General features: G+C 36.5%; 1 protein-coding gene and 1 long non-coding RNA gene across 4 annotated transcripts in view; one reads left to right on the top strand and one right to left on the bottom strand.

The window, feature by feature from the left end:
* The window catches only part of LOC113657533 (ADAMTS-like protein 1), a 99861-nt gene that overhangs the window by 57739 nt on the left and 15777 nt on the right, over positions 1-26345 (bottom strand). For all 3 annotated transcript variants that reach the window (XR_007144360.1, XM_027169457.2, XM_047820575.1), the window contains exon 2: positions 2438-2560. Coding sequence is in view for 2 of the 3 variants with exons in the window: in XM_027169457.2 (XP_027025258.2) it covers positions 2438-2560 (123 nt within the window). In the remaining variant the exon portion in view is untranslated. The remainder of the gene's footprint in view (positions 1-2437; positions 2561-26345) is intronic.
* LOC113657535 lies at positions 9753-12202 on the top strand. The gene is made up of 2 exons (XR_003444180.2): positions 9753-10350; positions 10584-12202. It is a non-coding gene; the product is annotated as an uncharacterized LOC113657535 (long non-coding RNA).

Here is a 26345-nt window from a genome sequence, read left to right as displayed (position 1 = left end):
GTCAGTTCCTTGTAATTATTTCTCCATTAATCCTCCTGTGCCAACAACATTCCGTACCAAATGGTCATTAATGTCCTGCCTGACCCAAATAGCCAATGAAAATGTTTTCTCTTTCCAAGATCACTTCCTCGACGTCACACCAGAGTAGCAAGCCAAGGTCGCAGAGGCTGCTAGTCTTCTCTGTAGCTTTGCAACCCTAAAAACACACCAATGAATCAAGACACTGAATACTTCTGGAGCTACAAACTAGATTCAAGGCAACAACTAATTTCTTTGGCACTGTGGTAAAACTAATAATTGTTAAGAGTTTGAGGACTTTGAGGCAACATATTAAATCAAGCTCCTCTGCCAAGTGACATGTGGAACAGTTTTTCTATTAACACTGATTTTAGCCATGTATGCAATGAAAACACGATGAAAACAAAACAAAATAAAACAAAAAAAATAAATAAATAAACCTAAAATGAGGTTAAATTTGACCCCACATTAAATATATCAGGACAAACAGTCAAAAATCCTCAGCCACTTGTCAAGAATTGGGAGGAAGATACAATTGCAGGTACTTATTAAATAAAACACAAACTAAAGAAAAAAAGTGAAAGCACAGATCATTAACTAACAAAAAAATAAAACTAGAATGAAAGCAAGAGCAACATCGTATAATATTACAGACAAAGTCTAAGCATAAGCAAGTCATGACAAAAACATGACAACGTATGACGTATGACAAAGGCTAAACAAGGAACCTGTTTCCCCACCTGGAATTTAAACAGGGTTACTAATTAGTGCAACATTAAACAGGCATGAGTATTCTATGAACATCGCTACAATGGGTAATGTGCTGGGGTTGATGGGTAGTGTGGTTCTTGTCAGCCAGATTGTGGCTTAAACTACTGTATCAGTGATGGCTTCCTGGCTGGACGTTTTTTCATAATGCTGTTGACTGTTATTTCATTGTGCTCAGGTTTTCACCATTATTATTATTATTATTATTATTATTATTATTATTATTATTATTATTACTTTACACAGTCACATATTACACAGCATGTACATGCACTATGAGACTATGAGGCTTTGCATGTGTATTAACTTGCCACTCAATTATCAGATTAATCTGAATAAATTGGAATTAGATTTTTCCTCTGTGTGTAGCTTGCAAGAGTTTTTAATCCTCCAATTCCCAAAAGATTGCATCCAGTTGTTTTATGTTTGCAATGATACAAAAAAACATTCACAAAGGCAATTGAATCTAAGATTGCACACATTGAATTGTTGCATCATGACTTTAAAAAATAAGGAGCTCAACAGCTGGTGCCTATTCGCTCCAAGTTGATGAAGGTAAAGTTCCTGACATATGAAGATTATGTCTCTGATGTCACACATACAGAACATGAATAATTATGTGGTATCGATTTAAGCATTTGTTGACTCAGATAATATGGCGTGATTAATAATAATTCTTTAATCGAAAGATTAAATGAAGAGAGCCTTTATGCATTCATTTCATGACGAGAATAGAAAGCCCAAACTTTTGTTAAGGAAGGCAATGCAAATGCAATTAGAAGAACACAAACAAAAGTGTAATCTGTCAAGAACACACAACATTGTGTGACTTTAAACAAAAAAGACAATGAGATAAAAATCAATTTAGCAAGGTAGTAAAGGATCTCTGAAGCTTAAATTGTATGTCTATTTAATCCAGTGAATAACAATTCAGTAAAATGTGAGGGTTAAAGCTATGTGGGTGACTACATATATTTCAGCACAGTAAAATGCCATTAACTCAGTGAGCATGTTAGCCAAATTCCTTTAGATTCTTCAGAGACACAATCTAAGGATAGTGTCAATATAAAGTGAACCTTTCAACATTATGAGTGTTATCAAAGACGACTGATCTCTGCCAAATACTACGGCACTTCTGTGCTTCAGTGCTGTTACAGTACATTAGAGCTAAGCAGCTAATAGCTATGAACAATCATTTTTTCGCATCAATCATGTGCAATCATGTAAAGATTACGTAACACAAATGGGTGACGAATGGATTTAGGAAGCAGCTGGACTGTTCCTAAGTGGGTCTCTTAAAGCTGTGTAAAAGGGTCAGGTCACACAGATGTCAGACCTTCCCCTGCATGTGCGTCATACGCTTTTCCCATCTGTTCTTCTTCACTATTTTCATATCCATGCAAGAGCCCCTGTTTTAGTGCCAGATGTATGGAACCATGTTTGCTGCCATTGAAATTTTCATGATATGCCAGCTGATGTTTTATGATACTATGGGTACTCTGAGGTAACAGGACACAATAACCATAGGAACGAGTTGCACATATGAAACACATAAGAAGGGATACTTTGTTTATAATAAAGTGGCCTTGCTATGGTTGACAAAGATGCAAAACAGCAGGTAAAAGAACGTCATACATAATTAGACACTTACAGAATCCTCAGATTTGTGGCTTACAGGACCTTCATTTAAGAAATCATCAGGGAGCTCGTCACGGCGCCTCAGGGTGAACTCTCGGATGAAAACAGCTTCTCCATCACTAGCATACACCCATACCTGAGAAAAACAAGAACCGTTATTGTTATTGTACAATCATGGCATTATGTCTTTATGTGTTGATTATCTAAATTTATCAGCTTCTTTAAAATGTTCCACATTGGCGCCTCCTGACTGAGAGAGGAGGATTACTTTTCTGAGGAAATGATGAGAAACAGGTAAAAAAAAAAGTACAAATAGAGAAATAAACACTACAACTGCATGTCTGAGATCCATTAGGGCTTGAAAAATATTTGTCCAGTGCCCGTTATGGACTATGAAAACAATGTGGATTATCCATTAAAGCCAAAGATCCCTGTTTTTGTCTGCAGTGTAGCACGAGTACAGTGTATTATTGCTCACATTTCATGCACATTAAAATGGATTTTCAAGCTGTTTGCTTCACTAAACGGTTTATGTTATGTGGTTAGCCCCTGCTGTGTTGGGTGTCCCTTTTGTGTTTGTAAAAACTTCCCGTATTAGAATTCACACCAGGGGAGAGCTTGGACAGGGCCCATTACCAACAGCAATCGCTCTCAAAGATGCACAAGCTCATGGGCTTCAGCCTCAGCTGCTCTCCTAGGGCCATAAACGCCCCATAATGAGGGGGTCAGTTGTGAGCCTTGGAGGGTCCGTGCCAAGCTGGTGATGGTGGGGGCTACATGGGGCAAGTGGGGGTTCTTGCTAAAGAGCGTCTCCAGTGTATATGGGCCAAAGAAGCCTGAGTAAGAATAACAAATCAAATATGTGCTAATTCTTGAAGCTTAACACTATTTGGCTAGCAAGGGATTCTGTATTTACCAAATCGTTTGACTGGCAAGGAGCAGTGGTTGCTCAGTGATGTAAAAAAAAAAAAAAATCACAGTACTTTAATCTGCCACCTTTGATAAAAACTAAAAAAAAATGTATGATGTATGATATTTGCACTATAACCCATTAGTGCACAAAAGGTGGGATTAATACCAAAAATCTGTAAAAAAAAAATTTTTTTTTAATTTTTGATGTTTTCATTGTAATAGGATAATAGGAATTTACATTATGTAATTATTGAAGTTACATAATAATAGAAGTTTCAAGCGTTCTATTACAAAACTAAAAAAAATCAGAGATTTTCACTTTGATGAAGCATGTCAACTACATTGCATTATAAAAACACCAGTGAATCTGTTCATATACAAAGATCTACAGGACAGGTGGGGAAATAAATTTTCTAAAGTTCCCTATTGTTCATTCACAACATGATTACTACAGAATTAGTAAAATTATTCATTTTGGTACAACAGAAGACTTACAATATATTTGTGCTTTAAGTAAAGCCTGTAAGCCTGTGCAATTTGCTATAGGAAATTAGATAACCTTGTTACAATCCAATGTATCTTACTGGTATTCAAGTTGTGCCAAGACACACAATAGTGTGTAAGCTATTGTCTCCCTATTTATAATACACCTGCATGCAGAAGTCTGCAATACTCTAAGGCAACTGTGTTGTAACCCTGTTATAAATTACAACAAGGCTTCTTTTCAGTCATATTATGAGAATTTCTTGAATTAACAGTTGGACTTATTATTATAAGAATTATTAATATAATTAATAAACCTGTAAGGCAATACCAATAATTAAGCTAACAAATTAGAATCATATGATTTAATAAACCAGAGAAAAACAAATCAAATGTTGGTCAATTGGTGAATTTTATCTACCAGAATTGTAATTGTCTCCTCTACTTTACAGTGGGCTTTACAGTGCATCGCATCTGATAGGGAGACCATTTCTATTCCTTCTGATTTGTATACAAAGGTATTTTGTAAATGTATTGTGGGTGTACAAGAGATATACAAAAAGGCCCATTAAAACAATGCAATATAGGAAAACAGCCTTAAGTTCATGGTATATAAAGTTTTTTATACATCAATGTACAGTATATCCTTTGCCCTGTCTTTGCCCTCTGTGGCTATTATATTACATATCTTCTATAAGCATTATTTGGTCTATAGTGTATCATGTACCTGGTAGGTCTATATTTACCCCGCCTTGTCCTTAATAGTCCCAGGTGTTCATTATGTATTAACAACCCTTAATAATCTGTGTGACGTTGCCTACAGAATGTTTAATCCTTTAATTCAATAGTTCCTCATTTTACTGAAAAACTGTACATCTTACTGTACTTACTGAAAAATCTAAAGTACATTTTGTTCATATGTAATGTTGGAATCATGATAGCATTTTCATTTCTATGGAAGTTATGTCAATGAGCAATGTAATGTGTACAGTCCAAAAATGCCAAAAGCACTCAATTTATGGTTAATGGTAAAGAGTAGAAGTAATGCAAACCATCTCTGGTTATGCTTTATATTGGTCAATCATAGACATGAATGATTTTATTTAAAAAACCACCTATGACTCAGTAGGCAACATGTTGGTATAAAGTTGGACAGCATTTTTGCACAGATAACTTCAAGATAACTTCAAGAATCTGCACATTTTACTGAAGAATGAAAAAAAAAAAAAACAAGGTATGATTCTTTGAACATTACCTGTCTCTAGCTGTCTATATCAAAGAAGAGCATGGATGAACACAGTAAATGCTTGTCAGACAAACTTACAAGCAACATCAAAAGACTTTCCTATGCAGGCCTTCATGTGCCAGATAATATTTTTTTAGTCATTCGGTCAGCCAAGCACTACTGAAAGTTTGAATTTTGGGCAAATTGCCAATTTTCAACAGAGCATAACTCCGAGGCATTGTTGAAATTAAAGCCTAGGCTTTATCACATTCTTGGCTGCAAGATCACATTCAACAACTTTGAACTGCTGGTTTTCTTGCGATGTCCTGAAAAGCTTGAACCCTTAAGCAATTACTGCCCATTGTATAAGCCATGTTTGTGAGACTGATACCCATCAACCAAAAATAGGACAAAATGTCGGACTGGCCTTTACAAAAGGCACATGCAGGAGCACATAGGAACTGTCAACAAGGCCTAGTAAAACATCAGACTATAGACACCAGATAGAAATAATTGGTTGAAGTGAAAAGTTTCCCTAATGTGCTGTAGCAGAAAACCCAAAAAGCATTTTTCCCCCAAATTTTGAGTTTTTGACACCCAACTGCAGTGTGTATTTTGGGTAAACGTCAATCATGAAATGATTTCCTGGACAAAACTAAACCATACAGATTCAGCTTCAGAATATTCCTTTCTGGACAAATTCTTCAAGGTCCTAGACACAATCCTTCCAGTGATAAGACAGAAAAGGGTGCCATAAAGCCTCATCCTAGGAAACTCCACAGTTTATCCATATCACACCTTCCTATCAATCAGAGCATGTTTATCCAAAAAAAAAGTGAAACCTGGCTGAACTAAAACCTAGTGCAGCACAGAGCCAAATGTTTTCTGAAATGTTAAAGAAAAATTTATCAAATTCCCTTCTTAACATCCTGCTTAAGAAAACAATCCAGCTGTTAAAATCAGCTGTCATGGGGCCTGTACTCCCATTGTACCTAGACATTAAGTGCTGGCAGAAATCTCTTCTCTTAAGTCAACAACACTCTCCCTGGAAGACTATGTTCTTCTGTTGCGCTTCCGTTATGTCATCATTATAAACTTTCTGTTAATGAATACTGCAAGATTATATTATTAGAAGCTACTATCAACCTTCTTGGTAATAAGACTGAAAAAATATTATAACAATCTGCCTGACTGTTTGGACAGTTTTCTTCAAACAGACACGTTTCAATAAGCAGTTAAATGAAGGTTAGTCATGCATATCTGTAATCTGGACATGAATGGACTTGTGTGTCAGCACTGACTCCTGTTTCTGGAAGTGTCTTAGCTTATTCATACCTTTAGAAGATCTGGAAGATCTCCACTAGTACAAGTAGACAGAGAAGTACTTCTGTAAGTCCATAAATGTACCATAAATGTAAACACTTGTTATTCCAAGCTTTAAACAGAGGTAGCTTTAAGGGTGGTCACTTACAGAGTGTAAATACTTTCCATATATGAAGCACATTAGCAAATATGTCCACGATGTCCACATATGAAGCAAATATTTCTGGAAAGGAATACATCATAATACAAAACAACTTCACTAATGGCATTCATCTTCAGAAACATAACAGGGCCCTTAAGATTAAACTCTGAAGAACTGCTGGTTTGGAACAAGGTTTCCATCAACCTAAGCCCACTGAGTACACCAACTAAGTGAAGGGATATGACTTCCAAAACTAACAGCGATGATGATAAGTGTATATGTGTGTAACAGAGAGAGAGAGAGAGAGAGAGAGAGAGAGAGAGAGAGAGAGAGAGAGAGAGAGAGAGAGAGAGAGAGAGAGAGAGAGAGAGAGGGAGAGACACACAGAGACAGAGAGAGACAGAGACAGAGAGATGTGTGATTCTATCCTTGGCAGCAAGATAGAATTTTAAATTGCATACAAGATTGGTGCCTAGAGAGTGATCCCAGGTCACAGGAAGCCTACAGAAGAACACAATCAGAAATAATAATACCAACCTGATATTATAATTTGCCTTTCCTGGAGGGAAGTTCCAGGTACTAAAGCATAAAGCAGAGGGAAATGAAAAGGAGAACCACATATATTCAGTGAAATCCCAAACTGGGCTTCTGTTTCATCCATAGCCTCCTAAGATTTATAAGATATCTTCCACTGTTTTGATAACAGGATGCTCTTTTCCTCCTTGCTCCTGACTGTATGAAATGAAACAGGAAGAGGTATTTGGCTAATCTCCTTCTAAAGGGATCAGTGCAAGGTTTCTTTTAATGCTTGAGTGATGAGGAATTCTTGAATGATGTGCACTGATGTGTCACTTGTCTTTTGTTCCTTTTTCTTTCTTTTGAACTCTTTGTGCTTTTTCTTATTACATATCTCTCTTTTTCCCCCCCAAGTGTTGGAGTGCATTCCTAAGGGGAAACGGTCACAGCAGTATGTTTTCCATTCTCATGCTATGTGGTTATATGCTGCAATCTCACGTCATGATGAATAGGATGACATTCCAGACAAAAGGGGCAATATATACTTGATACAGTAAATTGGGTCTAGGGCACCAGAGATTAAAACATGAATAAAGACACGTGTCTCTGGGGAATCACTTGTTTGCTTGCTTGACATAATATACATTTTGCTGTTTAGAGGTAATAGTTTAGTATGGACTGTAAGGAGAAGTCATGGTTCTGAGAGAAATCGACATTCACGGATTCCTGATATGATTGTTTTTGTGTGTCTGTGCTTACCATGGACTTTCATGTTAAACCCATGTTTCCTTTGCAAGCTTTAGCTTTGCTGAAAGAGAAGTAGAAAGCAAGAAAGTCAGTAAGCTAATGTAATAAACCCAGAGTATGTGGAGTGAAAGAAAAAAAAAGAAAGGAAGGAACTGTCACAGACTTGGACAAATTCCTAATGCTGATCTCTACAATCCTCCATCGCCCTCTGCTATTTCAAAAGGTCTTAAAATAAGACATTTGTCTCCCTCTCCAGACTAACTGTCTGTGTTAGAAATAATTTATCTTTTTTTCTTCCCATACCTTTTATAGCACAGGCATCTCAATCTTATGGCCAAGTTATGTAAAACAAGCCTGCATGAGATCTGAGGATACCTTGCATGGTGCCAGTCTGACAAAAGTAGCCATGACAGCGTTGAATCCTTTGCCTCTTATGGAAATATGAAGCCACATGATCTTGACAAAGCATGAAGAGAGAGGTGACAACCTGAAGTGGTGATTTAGATGTCTATTGCTTTCCGGCCTATGACTACCTCACAGTCCATTTATCTTCTGCTGTTTAACGGTTAACATTCCTGAAAGCCTTTTGGACTGTAAACCAACTCTGCCATGCAGACCTCAAAGTGTATGACTGTTCCCTTGCAGCCTTTACTGCTGACATTTGCAGCAGTTGATTTAGATGGTCATAAAATTCAACTACTGTTTAATGCTGGTATACGGTATATCCCTCCTAATAGGCTTGGGATCAACTTCATCCCAAATTATAGTTTAACATCGTTTATATGTAATTAGAATTGTCATCCTGTAACCTTTTTACGGTCCCTAATTTGTCCCTTATTTTAAAACGCTTAATTTTCTTTTTAGAAATCTGCTTTTTAGATACAGTGGTTGAGTATGAAACTTTTAATGTTATAGGAACACGAAGTTCTTTTGTAGGTACATGACTCTATAATAATCATATAATCCGATAGGCTAGGGAGCTCCTTTGAAAAGTTTCTACAAATCAACATACAACTTTGTCTGACAAAATCTTGGATAAAGATGTAGTAAAAATCTGAAAGTATGACTTTTATTTTCAGTCTTACAAAACAAGAACATATTGACATAGGTCATATTTGACATACGTCAAATAACTGTGCCAATTGTTCAGTAAACTATTTCCTTTTCACTTCCTCACTCACGACTCTTATACTTCTGTGCTCAAGCGCCTTGCTTTCGCTTCAGTGTAATTCTTTTACATCCTTGTGAAGTCTTCTTGCGCTTTAGCAGTCATTTTTCATTTACAATCCCCCAACTCCAAAATGTCTCCTACAAAATTTAGAGAAATGTCATTGACATTTGACAAAATGTCAATGACAAAATGACAAAATACAAACTACATGAAATCTGATTAAATTGTCTTGCAGAAATGAACCCAATATTACTTTAAACAAACTACTGAATTTTCACTTTTGTTGAAACAGGTGTGCATTTGTTTCATTGGTCTTAGCTGAAAAGTAATAATCTAGTTCGAAAGTCAGGAATGGTGTTTCTAGATTTGTCTTTGCAAAGTTAGAAGTATCTATAGGCTAAAATCACTGCTAAAACACAAACATGACCTAGAGAGTGCTGTGATTAGACCAATCCGATGTGCTTCATTTGTTCAGGTTTACAGTACATTTTTCCAGAAGGCTAGAAGAGCTTTAAATAGACATTGCACCAATTGTGCAAGCAGACTGGTTTGTTGTTCAAACATTTCTGTTTGAAGCTATTGGGAAGTTGCCAAGAGCAATGTGAAGGGCTGGACCTCAATTACAATGACACAATGATATGACGTCAATAGAAAGTGGCAGAGCTTGAAGATCTTTTTGTAAGACATTACAATTACATTATATATGTAATTCACCACATTCACTCATAGTAGTAATTACGACAATTGTTTGTAATTGGTTATAGCACGTTTGCCAAGCTTCTGTGCAAAGTTTACCATCAGACTATAGACTCCGCATGTCACTACTGTGTTGAAATGAAGACAGCCTTGCCTTTAGCCCAAGGTTCATCTATTACAATCGCAAGAGACATTTGCACTGTTTAGTAAATCATTATTTATTTCCAAGTTAATCCACACCAGCATGTTAACTCTGGCTATAAATGTTGAAAATTTTTGTCGTACTGAATAGTAAATCTTGTAGCAGTGCAATTCGTTCTGATCTTTATGATTATACAGTACAGCAACAAGGAAGTTGGCAACAATAATTTAAAGGGTTGGATCTTATCTCCAGTGTTACAATGCTATGTCAATGCACTTGGTAGAACAGATAAAGCCGTGCTTGGGATGGTTTACGACACATTTGGATTTTAAGCTCTGCAGAATTCAATTAAAAGATGAAAGAAAATGCAGGACACGGACTGCAATTCAACGGGAACGTCGACGAATCACAAAGATATTGCTGCACAATCATCAAAGAGTTTTGTTGGCCTGGAGCACCAAACTCAGCAAATGAACCAAGTTCTAAACCAACATCAGCAAGTTCACAGAGTGACATCGAAAGATCTGGAGGAAGTTTTTAGAACAACAACAAATTCTTGACTTAAACAAGTAGGCAAAAAATGATCTAAACTTATATAGTAACTGTTTCTGGGTTTAAATTTCATATGCTTGTTGATAGTTCCTGGTGTCTTATGAAAAAATAAGGAAACTCAAAACAATGATGTCAGAATAGATTCAGAATAAATACAGATAAAAGTATATTTAGTATGTTGGTTAATAAAAAGAAGTTTGGTTACTCATTAAACTTTAGTCATTTCTATTTTTTTCTCTGTACCTTTCAGGATTGTGCTGAATGACAGGAATTCTGAAAAACCAGTCTCGTTACATGCCTAGCGAGAAGAAATGATGAAACAGGCCAAAATGTATTGAATATGAATTGAAATATACTCTCTATTCTCTATATAGAGAGTAACCAGAGGATACAGATTTATGGTGAACATTGCTGTGTAGGCCACACTAGATTTGATCTCCATGGAATTCTCAACAGCTTATACACATGGAGCGGCGTGAGGATGGTCAATGCCTGGAGGGGACCACTGGAATGATATCATGTTCCAGTTAAACTTTAAGGGACCTTTTGTCAGAAAACCTCAACCAATTGAAGTGGTACAGAAGGAAGAGGCTCGATCACAGTACTGTTTTTTCGGCTATAAAACAACACTGCACAAGTTCTCCAGAAGAAATCGCTTTTTGAAGCATTGTTAAAATTTGAAATTTATCCATGCACATTATGTCATTATAGCAATTCTGTCACCGGTAAGAAACTCGTGTCATGCAAACAAATGCTTTCAACGTATTATATACGTTATATGAGTGACTAGCCAAATATAATGAACAACTGATTGATGTTATATCATTTAACAGATAATTTAAGAGGAAATGCATTTTAGCATTTTTTGTACAATACCTTTAGCATAATACCAAGCACAGATCTTTGGACAAAGGACTTTGAACAAGGCATGTTATAAGTGTAAACGTATAAAATGTCATGGCCTACATCTGAACAATGCTGAGATATGTCGGCTTAACCCTTAAACTCCACACAGGTTATTGCAATTTATGTTTCACATTTATTACACTGTAATTATTAAATATGATTTAAGGTGAATAATCGATAACAAGCAGCGTCACGCACCTTAAGTTGCTTCAACTCACAGAAACATTGTGTACTTTTTAATGCACAGTGCTTATTTCTAATTCAGTTCATGAATATTCTTTATCAAAATGTATCGTTAAAATGATATATGCTCACTGAGGACCTTTTTAAGTACACTGTACTAACACGTAGTAGGACCTTTGCCTTCAAAGCAGCCTTAACTCTGCATGCCATGGATTCCAAAAGATGATGAAATTTCAATATTTTCTTGAGATTTTTTTCATGTTGTCATGATTGTATCAGTAAATCCTGCCGATTGTTCATGATGGGAATTCCTTGTCCTACCACATTACAAATGATCTCTACTAAATTTAGATCCAGTGACTGTGAAACTCACTGAAGACTATAAACTCAATGTCATGTTTATGAAAGCAGGTTATAATGACTCTTGCTTTGTGACATGGTGCATTATCCTGCTGGAAGTAGCCATTGGTAAAAATCACGCAAAAATAATTGCATGTACACATGAGTGTAAAGGTGTTCCTTACGAAGTACTCAGTGATTGTAGCTTTTATTTGTAATCCAATGGAATTCTGTTGAATTTTTTTTTTTAAATATATTGCATTTTAGCAACTAAATATGGCATTGCTACTGTATATAAGACTATACATGTAATATATATTTGTGTAAAGGTATTTTTTGTACCTGATGCCAAATACTTGCAAAGACCGTTTTACTACATTTCTAAACAAATATATTTTATACATATATAAATATATATATTAAAAAAATTGATCACAGTGACTCACTTCATAATATATGAATTATTCCTTTTGCTCTGATCTATGTAGAATCTTGCAGATGTCCAAATGTCTCTTTTGATTTATCTTGCATTTCTGAGGTATCCTGTTTCACGGTGGGCCTAATTTGTGCCAGTATGCTTACATATAGCATATTTCTATTTTTTATGCTTTTCATCTCTGCTTGCCTGCTCATGGATATGGTTTTAGATTTGCACATGCTAACCCTGACTACTTGTTCTCTGACCCCTGACAACCATAAAGAAGGAACAACTGTGGAAGTGGGTTTGGAGGGGGTCCAGTATGAGACTGAATATGACCAACATTTTTGAAGAAATGCAATGAAAAGGTGACAGATTCACATATATCTGAAGATATAATACTAAACAATGTTAACTTATATAGCATTTACTGAAATTGCCACATTCATTAGATAGTCATTAAGGAGTTTATATTTTTTTTTATTTTTTTGAGTTTGTTGCTGCCAAAAAGGCATGAGTTTGCTGCAGTGTTTTTCAAAATTTCGCAATTCAGAATTTCTAATATAAAACTAAATATTAACAATTGAATTGGATAAATTACTGGAATTTATATGAAGCACAGGATTAATATTTTCATTGAAGACGTATATGTAATTACTTTCTATGATAGCTGTACTCATGTTCGACAATCAGAATGGGTCCTGTCTGAATGCATGTTGTGATGTCACAAGATGTGCCTTGGCCCAAATCTGCAGTAGCTCCAAACATATTTTGCTTTGATTTTTGCGTTCATTTCTGTAACTGCCGCACTGTTTCTCTGATGATTTGAGTAATTCGAGTAATTCCAGATGTTGGGGACAAAAACCTTTTGATATTTCCCAACTTATAGTAAAAAATAAAATCATCTTGTAGTGAAAAGAAAGTAATTGGTAAGCAAATAAAGCCAGAGGGGTCAGAGAAATGATCATTATCATAGTAATACCACCTAACTGATAATAGATCTCTTGTTAGCCTTATACAGTATGTTTATAATACCGTTATAAATGTGTTGACATCATGTCATGTAAAATTAAATGTTACTAAGTCCCCCACAGTCCTTTTAGCTTAAAAAGGAAATCATGTCCTGTCATCATGCATTATCCTTCTCTGAGATGACCATGCTATTTGGATTTAATGCTAAACTTGCTTTGAGTTTAATGTTAAGCACTTTTTGGACTTTTCCCATTTTCCTTGACTGTTGAGTGACCTATGTCCACATTCATTAAAGCAGCCATATAATATAAGAAGTGAACTTGATTGAAAGACCTCCACACGAAGCAGAGTATAAAATATAAAACTCTAAGCTGACCTTTAATCGTTCTCAAGGGATGAATAAGTGCGAGAGAAAGTGAAATTCTTGTCAAGTTCCCACTTGTGTGAAATCTCACAGTCCCAACTCAATCCTTCGTTCTCATGCTACAAACAGTGTCATGGTTTGCTAAAGGTGTTGAGTGGCTGCAACTATCCAAACAGGCTGGATGGATCCAGTTTAGCTGCAATGAAACCTGGAGCTCCTGATGAAATTACATGTACTGACACATCGTAATATTAAAAAGAATGAGTTAGCATTGTCATATTCACAGACAAGAACAAAGCCTCGGTAGATTAGGAAATGAGGTCATGCGTGTCCATTCGTGTGTGTATTCTATATCTATATTAATGCTAAAAATTGCTTGAAATCGCACATGAAAAAAGAAAAGTTGCCAATGGGAAAGGGAAATATTGATATGGTTGGTTGGGATGGATATTATTATACTGTACGATGACAGTGTCAGATTACAAGCTATAAAATACAAACTATAATATACATTACTGTAAAGACATTTTTACTGAGACACTTTTACCTACTAAGATTCTCCATAGTTTCATGTATATACTATACAATGCAACCGATAGTCTGCCTTTGCAAACTAAATAACACCTTCCCCAAACTAAATAGCAACGGTTAAACACACACACACACTGTCTAAGGGCTGTGCTCACACTACTCAGGAAGAATAAGAGGATGCCATGTGCTGACATACTGTAGTTCTGGTTTTGATTATCTGCCTGGTGTACATCCTCGATCACACCCACTTAAAGCAAAAAGAAAAGAAAAAAAAAGCAATTTGTTTTCCTGAGGTCAGTTAAGACACATGACAGATGGTTGGCTATGTGCTGCATTAGTGTATGGAATGTAAAAGCATTGATATTGACAATTTACAAGTGCAAAACAGAGAAATTTACAAAACAATTTACAAGTGCAAAACAGAGAAATTTTTACAAATTACACAGCAACACAGCTCGAACGGTCCATTCTACAATGAAGGACAGACCATTTCTTTGAATGATCTCCCAGAGTAGCTTTAAACACTGCTGTCTAATCCCAAAAATGCTTATGTAGAGGAAAATCTGAAAAATTAGATGATTAGTTAAAAAGGGTTGGCATTTCCCAATTGGCTCATGTAGTGGACACCCAAGTCAAGAACTGATTACACAGCATTCACCCAGCTTACTGCCTGAGGATATGAGGAGCCAGAGAAAAGACGGGTGACTCCCTCAGAGTCTTGGGCTGAACAAACCATGTGAATTATGTGAGTCAAGCAGAGTCTACTCTGGGTCAGTGAAAGGGTCCATACTTTAGTGTCAAAAAACATTTTCCTTTATGTGAGGCAGCATATTTCTTAAGGTGAGTCAAAGGTGTTCACTAACTCCTTCGTCATCTGATCCGCATTATTACTTTTTTCCATGAAATGATGAATTACTTGCAACTTTAGTTGGACTTTACTTCAGGCCCCACAGGGGTAAATAGGGGTTGGAAAGAAAGCCATCTAAACACCTACATGGTATTTAGTGTCAGGAATTTGTTGTTTAGATCTCCTAGTGATTAATGAAATTAATCAGTATTAAAAGGGTTTGTTTTTAATAGGCTATGTTTTGATGGCCTTATGGCTGATGATTTTAGTTGGAGTCGCAAAAAATCAAATACCCAGCATTTGGCTCACAAAAGAATACATGCATTATAACACATAAAGTGTTTTCCAAATGACTGACTATCCATTATGTAATTACACTATGTTTGCTTTTGTCAAGTATATGAATTTTAAAAGGGTCGTGTAAAGCGTTTCCCAATCAATAACAAATCATGTCAGTGAATGTAATGTAAAGCCTCAAGCTTTAGCAGAATATACAGATTTTTTAAAATGGTGAAAAATAAATCTCATACAATGTAGGGTAATTTAAAAGACATTTGTAAAATGTCTTGCCCACTTATTGTCGACCATCTTTTCCTCATCCAGCACAACCCTGCTTAGGTTATAGGTGCATGAAATGTCCAACATTACAAACTTTGTTTTTAATTATCAATGGTATAATATGTATTATTATAGTGAAGTTGGGCAAACTATCACACACACACACACACACACACACACACACACACACACACACACACACACACACACACACACACACACACACACACAAATACCTAAAAATCATCTGCCATTTTGTGTAATTTGTACTGAATTTGACAACGTGTGCTTAGTCTATGTACTTTTTAGATTCGTCTCCGAAGGCAATTACTCTGGCATGACTGTCACTAAAACACTGCCTGAATCCAAAGTCTGAGATAAAAAGCAATCAGCCCCATCCTTGCTTCTTCATACAACGTGTATTTGTCTTATGAACAATATTAATTCTATTGCGCTTGATTCCAGCTGCAGCAAAAAAAAAAGAAGAAAATTTAAATAATTAAATAATTGAATGCCAAAAATGAAACCTTATATTCATGTCTTTTTATGTATGAAAATCAGGGGAGCTTAGCTCTGTGAGCCAATTTATACCAGCTGCCATTTTCTACCCTATTTTCATTTAAAGGTAAGTCAAAGGAACATTTAACAGACAAGCAAATAGAAGCATGTCACATACCCAGAGTACTCGCTCTGAGAGCAGATACACCCTGGCATGTTAATTTCACATAAAACCACAGACACGCTCATTTCATTGCCTGGGCACCGACATAACAAATATGTCCTTAGGCAGTTATTACTGGAAACTAATGCCAGAAGAGCAGTGCCAAATAACTAGCATGGCAGAGCAAAGGAGAGCAAACTAGTGCAAGACAAGCAGCTTTCAACTGCCAGATGCCTGACAGTATATCTTTCCAAGTTTTTTGTCAGAATCCATATTTACTAAAACTACTAATTAACAACAAAGGTGGAAGGAGCAGTCAGAAAGGTGTTAAAAGCATTTCAGTGTAAATGACATATTATGCCTAAATATAATGATCTTGCAGCATCTCATACACAGTGCAATTGGCTGTACATTTGATAATTATATAGTCTGTCACATACGAGCCTCCTGCCCATCTCTTGCACAGCCGGTACGGTATGCTGTGGTTTTAAAATGTGTTCTCCATTCAAACATTTTAATTACGCGAGAGTGGGAGTGCATGGTTTTGATACAACCCCCCTTCTCTGTCATCTGTCATACATCATCATGGATAGATTAAAGAAGATTATGATTTTAAAGAGATTTATAGCATGTGTTCTGGGTACCATATTTGGTCTTTGCATTAAGGTGAAATGTACAGTACATGAGTTTTTTTCTTTACTAAGAGTGATCTTATTTTATTAGTGTAGAGGATTTCTTTAAGGATTTCTTCTTAAAAGTTTCTGTACAATTGTTTTGCCGCTCTCTCACAACGCTGGCTTACCACTTATATTTGATTTGTACCTTCGATGTCTTTACAAAGTTAGAGTTGGACACACGTCTTGTTCTGTTGAACATCATCGCAGTAAAAAAAAAGAAAGAAATCCAGATGCTGAAAACGAATATACTTGGGCTTGCGTTTTTCAAAGCCTAGCTTGATATATTTTTGACCTATAGCTGTATGTCTCTTTTTATAAATCTTTACACATTTCTTTCTTTATATGCTCGGCTTCATGGGCTAGTAGTACAAGTGCAATTAGACCTCCCAGAAGCCACTGTTTTCTTTGACACTGACACAAATCCAATCTGGCAGCCAAACCCTTAACTTAAGCCACACATCTCAACAAGCAAAACCATGCACAGCTTAAGTGGCTGATACATGATGAATGAAAGGTTGTAATCAGTCAAAAAAAAAGAGAAGAAAAAAGAGACATCTAATCTAACTATAAAATATACCATTACAATACCAACGCTTTTTAAAAAAAAGTTAAATTGTATTGTTTAATGTTAGTCTTAGGACATATTGAGGGGGGCCATTAATAGTGCCTGATGCTATTGTGAGAAAGCAGCAGCTGTTGTATTTTTTCACTTATCTACCCATGTGGGCTTCACATGTTTGCACTAGTCTCTTGTAATGACGCGAAATAAAAACGGACCCAAACGCAGGATAGCAAAACAAACGGGGTTTAATAAGAAAAACACTAAACATGACACGGACTAAAGACAGGACAATACAACAGTAGATTCCACACTTAAATACAAAAGACAATCGGATACAATTAGGAACAGGTGTGGAAACAGGGAGGAACAGACAAGGGCAGGGCAGACATGTGACAAGGAACATAAACAAACAAATGCACACAAATGGCCAAAGTCCGGGCTCAGTCATGACATCCCTTTAGCCGCCATGCTGTTTGCGTGTTTTAATTAATTGCCTATATTTATCAGAGAGAAGAAAGCCAACCAGTAGAAATATGCTATTTCTTCTCTTGTGTATGCGCTAAACATTTTTTTAATGATGCTTACAGAACTTTTTTAAGGTTATGCTTCACCACAAACCATTCACATCTTCAAAACATCACCAAGACCATTATTTTGACACCGTTTTATAGATTAAATTTAATAGAAGGAATTTTGCACTTAACACTGGGTGCATCTTCTGTGTATGCAAAGAAACAAGATGTATGGTACTGCGTGTTCCACAATAGCCACCGTAATTACTAATACTGATGTTATTCCTAAACTGAGACCTGTTTAATTTGTAACATTGGCAAACTAGTATCCCATAAATAAGATTGCTGTGTCTGAAGTCTGACTTCATAATGACATATAGCACAGGCAATGTGGGTGGTTCTGGATTACAAATTTCTTCAAATGCCCAAGACCCAAAGGTGGTCTGAAATATTGGCGTACTTTGTATGAGTATTTTAGCGCCACATATTATAAAATACAGATACATTCTGTTACTGTTAACTCAACCCAAGGGTCACCAAGTACTTTCTAGTTGAGGGGACATTACAATCAAATGCTTTAATATATGTGCATCCCACATATATTATATGTGCAGTTAATGCCTACGCCAGCTTGTATTCAATCTACAGCAGACCTCCCACATCATTCCATTGCTGTGCTCCCTCCAGTTTCCCCGCATCAGATGAATAATAAAACAATCCCACATCTACCTGACAACGCTTTCCGGTTCCCTCTCTGTACCAGTTTCCTTTGAGGCACAATCATGTCTCGACTTAAACAAAAATACCTCAAGACACAATGAAGTCATGCATGCAAGACTTTTCTATATACCAGCACCCAGATAGTGGAACCAGCATTTCCTGGCTGTCCCTATATTTTCATATATATGCACTTTTAACCAGTTCATCGGCATGCTCGTTCCTGTCATACCCAGACTCCCTACACATCTTTTGCGTGACACTAATAGGGGCCCTAACTTGTGTTTTGGGGACTCCTATGTCTTATATGATGTCTGTTAGTTATGGTCTGTCAAGTCTAGCGTAATTCAACAATGTGTTTGGTTAAAACAAAACACTGATTATAAAGGTACATATAAGTGCACAGCTGGAAGGACAAAAACCATCATCCATCATTGACACCCCAGCTAAGCCTTTTAATGTTTCTGCCAACATCACTGATGCAGTGCTGGTTCTTTTAGCTGGTTGTAATTCAACAAAAGCAAAAATGTTCCCAATTTATTACACTCAACACCAGTGTAGATCATTGTGCATGCAAAAGGCAAATCACCCTTATCTACTGTATGTATCTTTAAGTCTGAACTCCTATTCTTCCAAATGTACTGGTATATCAAAGGTAATGTACATCTATGTTTTAGAAATAAGAATGAAATATCTCACACACAAAAATGACTACATTCCGGCTGGCCTAAAGAGACAGCTCCACTGCACTATTTAAATTCTTTAATACAGCAGAAGAGATTTATTGGGCACCATATGTGTGGTTTCTGTGTGGTAGGCTCTATAATGTGATGTAGATCACTGACTCCTGCTTCCAATGCTCTGGCTCGTACGTTCAGTAACACTCTCCCAGTAGCTGTTTGCTCAGTAGATTTTCAGCGCCGCTGCCTTTCCCAAATACTGGGGTGCTGAGAGATGGCCCCTGTTTGTTTTCACTGTTACTAAGATCGCTAAAACTGTCAGTTTCCTTGACTATATTCAACTCTAAAATGGACATGTACAAGTCAAATCGTGGCCAGCGTCCCAAGGGATTAAAGTTCATGATGTGAATAAAGGACGTGGTTTTACCTACTTATATATTGTCCTTGTACAATCACTGAATTCATCGATATTAAAGCTTCGTACTTAAAACAGTTGTTAATGGCATTGTTTTTTAACACGCTCTTCTAAATTGTTTGAAATTATTCTAGCATGCAATTACAGAGCACTGTAAGTCATTACAACATGACATGTTTTATAATATTTTAACTATAGAGTACTACCAGTTTATGCTAGTTTATTACAGTATATTTAGAATAGCATTTGAAAAATCTACTTGATTAAGTTATTAACATATTTTCACAAATATCATTCATACATTTAGCATTTATTATTATTATTTTTTTACAACATGTACTGCAAAGTAAAGCTGTAAATTTTAAGTATTCTTTCAGAACACTGTGATATAGCAAAGTTTATTATATTTTTGTGAGGAAATGGATCTGCGTATGCTTAAACCGACAGAGATCTAAAGCTCATGAGAATATGTTTGCTGTAACTGATATTTCTGAGTTAAAATTTTAGACGCTGCAATGCAGATATATTGAGAGAGACAGAGACATCGGTGCAGCTATAGATCAGGAAACATCCTCAAAATGAGCATTAAAATAATCAACTGTGGTCTAAAGCCTGAGAAGTTTCTATAACTTTTCAAGCAGCAGTAAAATGACAGCAAAGACCCTTATTTATAATGTTCTGGCTACATCTTTAGATACTAGACTGAATAAGCTCAGTATCAGAACTCAGAATATCTGCACAATCATATTCGTCTTCAGTACCCACAAAGGTGGCAGAAAATAGAGTGTAGCATCTTGCTATATTTCTCCCTGTGGCTAAATATGGTACAGAAAAGGAGACTGATGTACTTGCTCCAAACACAAATATACAGTGATGGACACATAAAGTCAAAGCTGCTACTGAAACAGCCAGACTCCTGTGTATGGGGGCCATGATAAACACACAGAGCACTTGTTTGCCTGCAGTCTGTGTTGACTAACGGAAGATGGACTGCTGAATTGCCTGAGAGTTGATTTTCGTGTAGGGGCAAAATGTCAGAAAAAAAAAGAGTCAAAAGAACGGCTCAAAAGAGGCTCTGTATGCATGCTATGCTGGGTGGTCAAGCTATAGATAAAGACATGGACATCTAAAGCTAAGTATGTGAACCTTAAAAGAAAACAGCTTCATTTAGATGTCTGGTGTGTGTTCAGGCAGTTCGTTCTGTTTGTACAGCTGACTGAAAGCTCAAGAGTCTCAAGTAAGGTATGGTGGATAACATATAGGTTAGTGAAGATGACTCCAGATCACTATGATAAAACCAAACAAAACAAATCCCTCCAAAACCCCTCTGGTTGGTTTGTAATAAATGTCTTGGGACCTGGCTTTAAGGTCAGAAATGGGTTCTAATGTGTTATTCAGAAGGTAAAACGACAGTGTCTGCTTTCTCCAAAGTGCATTCCCCAGATGTGCTTCTTGGGAAGAACATATAAGACTGTATCAACTGCTATTTACAGCTGCTTTGGCTGACCTTATGGACAGCGGGCATCTGGGACAAGAGGTAAATAAAGCCAGTTGTGGGTGAGATTTTTAGGATGCCTGGACAGGATAGCATAACTGATGGGATCTTAAACAGGTGTTCTCTGTAGCAATTCATACTGTACCCTGCATAAGTGCCTGGTGCCAGTCATGCTTGGGTTTCTTGGCTCAAAGCGTGTTACTTAGCCTTGTACAGGGGCCTTATTTGCCTTGGAAATACACCATGCCAATTGCCTTAGCATTTAAACCACTAATGGTGTCCCACAGACAAAAGGGTTTTTGGCTGAATCCTGTACACATGAACTGCCTTAATGTGCGTTTTCTTTCCCAGTACAATTTTAATCCAGCAAAGATGCCTGTGCAACCATCAGCTCTATTAGGAAGAAAACTCATGCAGTGATGTTTTAAAAGTTATGATAAAACAAGATAAAATAAATTTTAGTTACCACTTAAATTACCACATATTTAATGAGGTGTAAATGTTCCCATTATTCATAGAAAAGGTGGTTTTATATTTTTGATATAGTATTGTTTATAAGCTCCACATCCACAAATTCAAAATCTAAGAACTCTTAATTCTTATAACTTACACCCTACGGTCATGCTAAATAATCCTTAAACATCTATTCTTGTTCTTATTCACTAGATTTCTGATTTAGCCCTTCTGGTTTGTTCACATCAGTGTTCAAAACATGCATTGAATAACTGTTATTAAAGACTGTCCTCGATTATTTCACTAGTGAAACTGAGGAGTATTTTAACCTGCATCATAGTGGCAAAAGATACTAGATGGATCCGTAATTTTTTTAAAAAGTCGCCGTTTAATAGTATTCAGTCCCTTACATTATAATGTAACTGTCTCTGCTTAATAACTTAAAATCTATTAAATAATATAACTGATAGATTGATTACATCCACTTTTGAAATCTACACACCATCTTTCCTCATATATCAGGATTTCCTCCTTCTTGCTCTTCTGACTGACTTCCACTTTAAATTCAATTGGGTTTTATTCTATATCAGTTCAGTTTGTTAACTTCTATTAAGTATCCACAGCATGAACATGTTTACAGTTCTGGATGATTTTGCCAACTGGCATAGAGTGATATACCGTGTAAATATTTTCACCAAATACATCACAGCAGATGTCTTACAGCTGACATGAATCTAACAATTATCAGAGACAGAGCTTTTTATGCTGTCATTCACCTTGAGCAATACAGTATGTAAAAGCTATCTTACACTCAACAAAGTTTTTTTTCTTTAGTCTTCTTTCATATTTTTCTTTCATCCTAAGGTAAATTCACTCTTTTTTGACCTAGAAGGCACTGAGGGATGACTGCATCTTTTTATGCATCAATCAGAGGGGATTTATGTGCCTCGGTAGGAGTACAGTGTTTCATGTGCTCTTGAAATAGTATATCCCTTCCTGTCCATCAGCGAGATGTGGATGCATAGTTTCCTGGGGGCATTCATGTTAAGCAAGGGTTCTCCTATGCTTCTATTGTCCTCTTTATGATATCACATGGATAGCAATATCCTCTTGGCTTGCTGCGGATCAAATCTGTGAAATGGATGGCGAGATTCAGTAGCTCTCACCCTAGGTAACTGTTGGATCTGATTTCAGTTCAAGTTGCATGAAAACTCTTATCACAGTAATGAAATACAGGTACATCAGATAAGAGTTATATTAGATCTTAAGTAAAAAGAATCCCAGAGTTCTATGGAGTTCTAAAGGTTTTCACTGGTGTGAGTCACATTTTGAGTAAACTGACTAAATCCAGTGGCCATTCTAATATTAACATTTTTGGGTAGAGTAGAATGACAATGAATTGGAACGGTCACTTATCAAGGCATACTGTATGTATACTGCTGCATCACCATCCATCCATCCATCCATCCATCCATCCATCTATTTATTTACCTTACCCATGGAAGGGCACAACTTATCCACACACTACAGACAATTTACAGATGTCAATCAGCCTACCACATTTCTTTGGACTGTGGAAAAAAACAGAGAAGCAGGAAACACTCAATTCACAGTTAGAACAGGGAGATCTAGCTGCGCACACACAGGGCAGAGACAGGAATTCAACTTCCAACCCCAGAGGTGTGAGTCAAAGCTGCTAACCACTAAGTCTTTCTGCCCCCTTAACCACTCCATCACAGTGTGCATCTAATTCTGTGCTTCTCTGGAGCTTAAAAAAAGAATCTCTTTTTGTGCTTTATTACAGATGGAAAACAAGGGCACACATCAGATTATTAGTCTATGTGATTTTTAATGTAATGCATTTAAAATTTGTAAGAACTACTCATTAGAAACTAAAATATATCTGAACAGCTTGTTTACTCCCATATTACTTCATGGTATTTGTTCATACCTCAAACCTTTCATGCCTTTTTAGTGTAATTAAATTGAACTGTCTTGGCACTAGTTCATTGGCACTTTTTACTTGACAAAACAACACAGTACTTTGGAATTTGCACTGGCCTGTCCTGAACACATGCAAGTAAAAACAGATCTTTATGAAGTTGTTATCTGTTTTTACTGTATACCATATAATCTTTGGATTAGTATATCTGTTGGAGTGTTATAATCACTTTGTTAATCATTAATCATGCTAAAGCAGTAGTTTTATAACAAAATCGTTTTTACTTGTAAGTATAAGCAGACTAATTTTTGTAATTTTTATTACATTTACAGCATTTAGCAGACAGCCTTAACCAGAGTGACTTATAAATAAGCAACTGAGGGTTAAGGGCCTTGCTCAGGGGCCCATCAGTGGCAGCTTGGTGGACCTGGGGTTCAAACTCATGACCTTCCAATCAGTAGCCCAACACCTTAACCACTGAGCTACCACATCCACATTGTTACATTTATTGCGGGATTTATCCCTTACAATTGAGTCTAGCTCTATGAAGCAATGCACTTCAAGACTAACAGAAAAGTCACCCCTTTATGAATCAATCACCTTCAGTAAAGAAACCAAGCTACTACAACTCTATTCCTTTAAGCCAGGGTTGTCCAATCTTATTCGGACCAGTATTACAGCTGACATGATTCATCATCCTGATCCGGTTTTATCCGGATTTATATTGATATTGCTCTTTTAACCTCAAAGTGTTTTAATTGATCGATTAATTAAAATTTGATTGATTTTATTTCTGATTTATGGTTTATTTATTTTCTGATTTACTTCGTTTGCTTCACTATCTTTTATGACAAATCAGAAATAGGGAGAGGAGGTAATCTGAAAGTCAAGGTCATTCATTTAAAACTGCAGAGCCTGCAACTTCTGAGCTACAATCACTCAGTGGGAGGACATGGGAGGAAAATAAATACAAAGCATGGAAAGAGTTTATGCCAGTATAGCTGACCTTACGTAACCTACAGTGCTATCAGACTGTGCTTTCTGGCTTTAATGTAGCACATCACTAGAATAGACTGATAAATTATGGTATGGTTTAAAAATAAATCAGGAAGTAAACCTGTCTGGGTAACACTTTTTTGGCAAGGTGCCTTCGGCTTTTTTCGCAAAGTGCCTTCATTTTATTAATTATAGCAGAATATTTAAGAATGTTTAAGATATCTTTATGACATCAAAAGCACATAATAATAAAATGGCCTTAAAAATATCAAACAGCATGATTCCCATCTAACGTATAGCTTCTATTCGTCCGAGAAGATTTTAAGAAGCCTGTATTTCTTTTGAATTAACAATTTTTATGTCCACCTCGTGATTAAAATTGATAAAGAAACAGCGATTTCTAAACCCTTCAAGGTCGTCTCATGTTTCATAAAGCTTTCATGAATCATTCAGCAATGTTTAATCCACAGTATTCAAAAGATACAAATGTCAAGACACAAATGGGATTCATTTTTACTAATATAAATGTCAAACAAATGTGAAATTTAAGATTACCTGGACAGAGGACAAAGCCTAAACCATATAACCTGGGTGCTCTTATAAGTCCTTTGGTTGACGGCAAATTCATTCATTCATACAAAGAACAACAGCATAAAGCAACCTTAACATTTACAAGCACTCCATACATACATTTTAGGCACTGTTTCACACCAACCACCACGACTGAGAGTTTTTTCTTTTCACATATGAGCTGCCAAATTTCCTATGCTTCTTGAAAGATGGAACGTCACTATGCCCTCTCTGGCTTTATCCCAAATCTGTATAGTCCAAATTCAGCACACTCAGCATCACTACAGACAGAGGAAGAGATTTTCCATTCTTCCGCAGTCAGAAAACTGAGAACTTTTTGCATGAGAGCTCTGCATGGGAGGACTATCGGGTACTGAATCAGACCAAGCCAAATAAAAGAAAGACGTATAAAGCAAAGATAATGCATGCCAAGGGCAGAAAAAAGGACTGGCACTGATGAAGTGAGAAGCTAACCAAACCCACTGACACTTAATATTCTTTACTGGATGTTTTATCAGTTACTCCTTTGGTAAAACACAATGCTTAACAACATACTTATGCTGCTTGCTTGTAAATGTACATTTACAGCATTGGGCAGATGTCCTTATCTAGGACAACTTACATTTATACAGCTTAGCAATTGTGGGTTAATTCCAGCCTCAGGGGTCCAGCAGTGGCAGCCCTGGGATTCAAACTCATGACCTTCTGATCAATAGTCCAACACCTTAACCTTGCATACTATAACAGTCCACAGGGGCAGTTGAGACTGCGTAATTATTTAACAAATTTTCTTGCACAATCCCATATTTCAGCTTAGTTTTTGCCCTGACGTATTCTTAAAAATGGCTTGTTTGTCTCACATGTGGGACTAAGAATGTTCTTTTCATTGAATGGATTGACACGTTCACACATTGACACCCTTGGAAAAATTGCTCTCACTTCTGGTTAGTTTCATGACTCAGGTGACATGACATATATTTATATTGTAGACTTAATGCCAATAGGTTGTGGGGCAATGTCTGGAACAACAAAAAAAATCTATTGGGATGGGGTCTGGGGTAGATTTGTGGGTAATTTGTGGGTCTTTCTGGAACAAATGTAGACAGTACAGTATATCCTGACAAACCTGTGCTCCATATAACCTAAGCCTAACAAACAGATAAACAGATACTGGGTTGTTATATAACTGAGAAAATCACATAATCTTTGGTACA

This window comes from Tachysurus fulvidraco, chromosome 1 (assembly GCF_022655615.1).
Source record: "Tachysurus fulvidraco isolate hzauxx_2018 chromosome 1, HZAU_PFXX_2.0, whole genome shotgun sequence".
In the NCBI taxonomy this organism is placed as follows: domain Eukaryota; kingdom Metazoa; phylum Chordata; class Actinopteri; order Siluriformes; family Bagridae; genus Tachysurus; species Tachysurus fulvidraco.
This window is presented reverse-complemented; position numbering and strand designations above follow the sequence as displayed.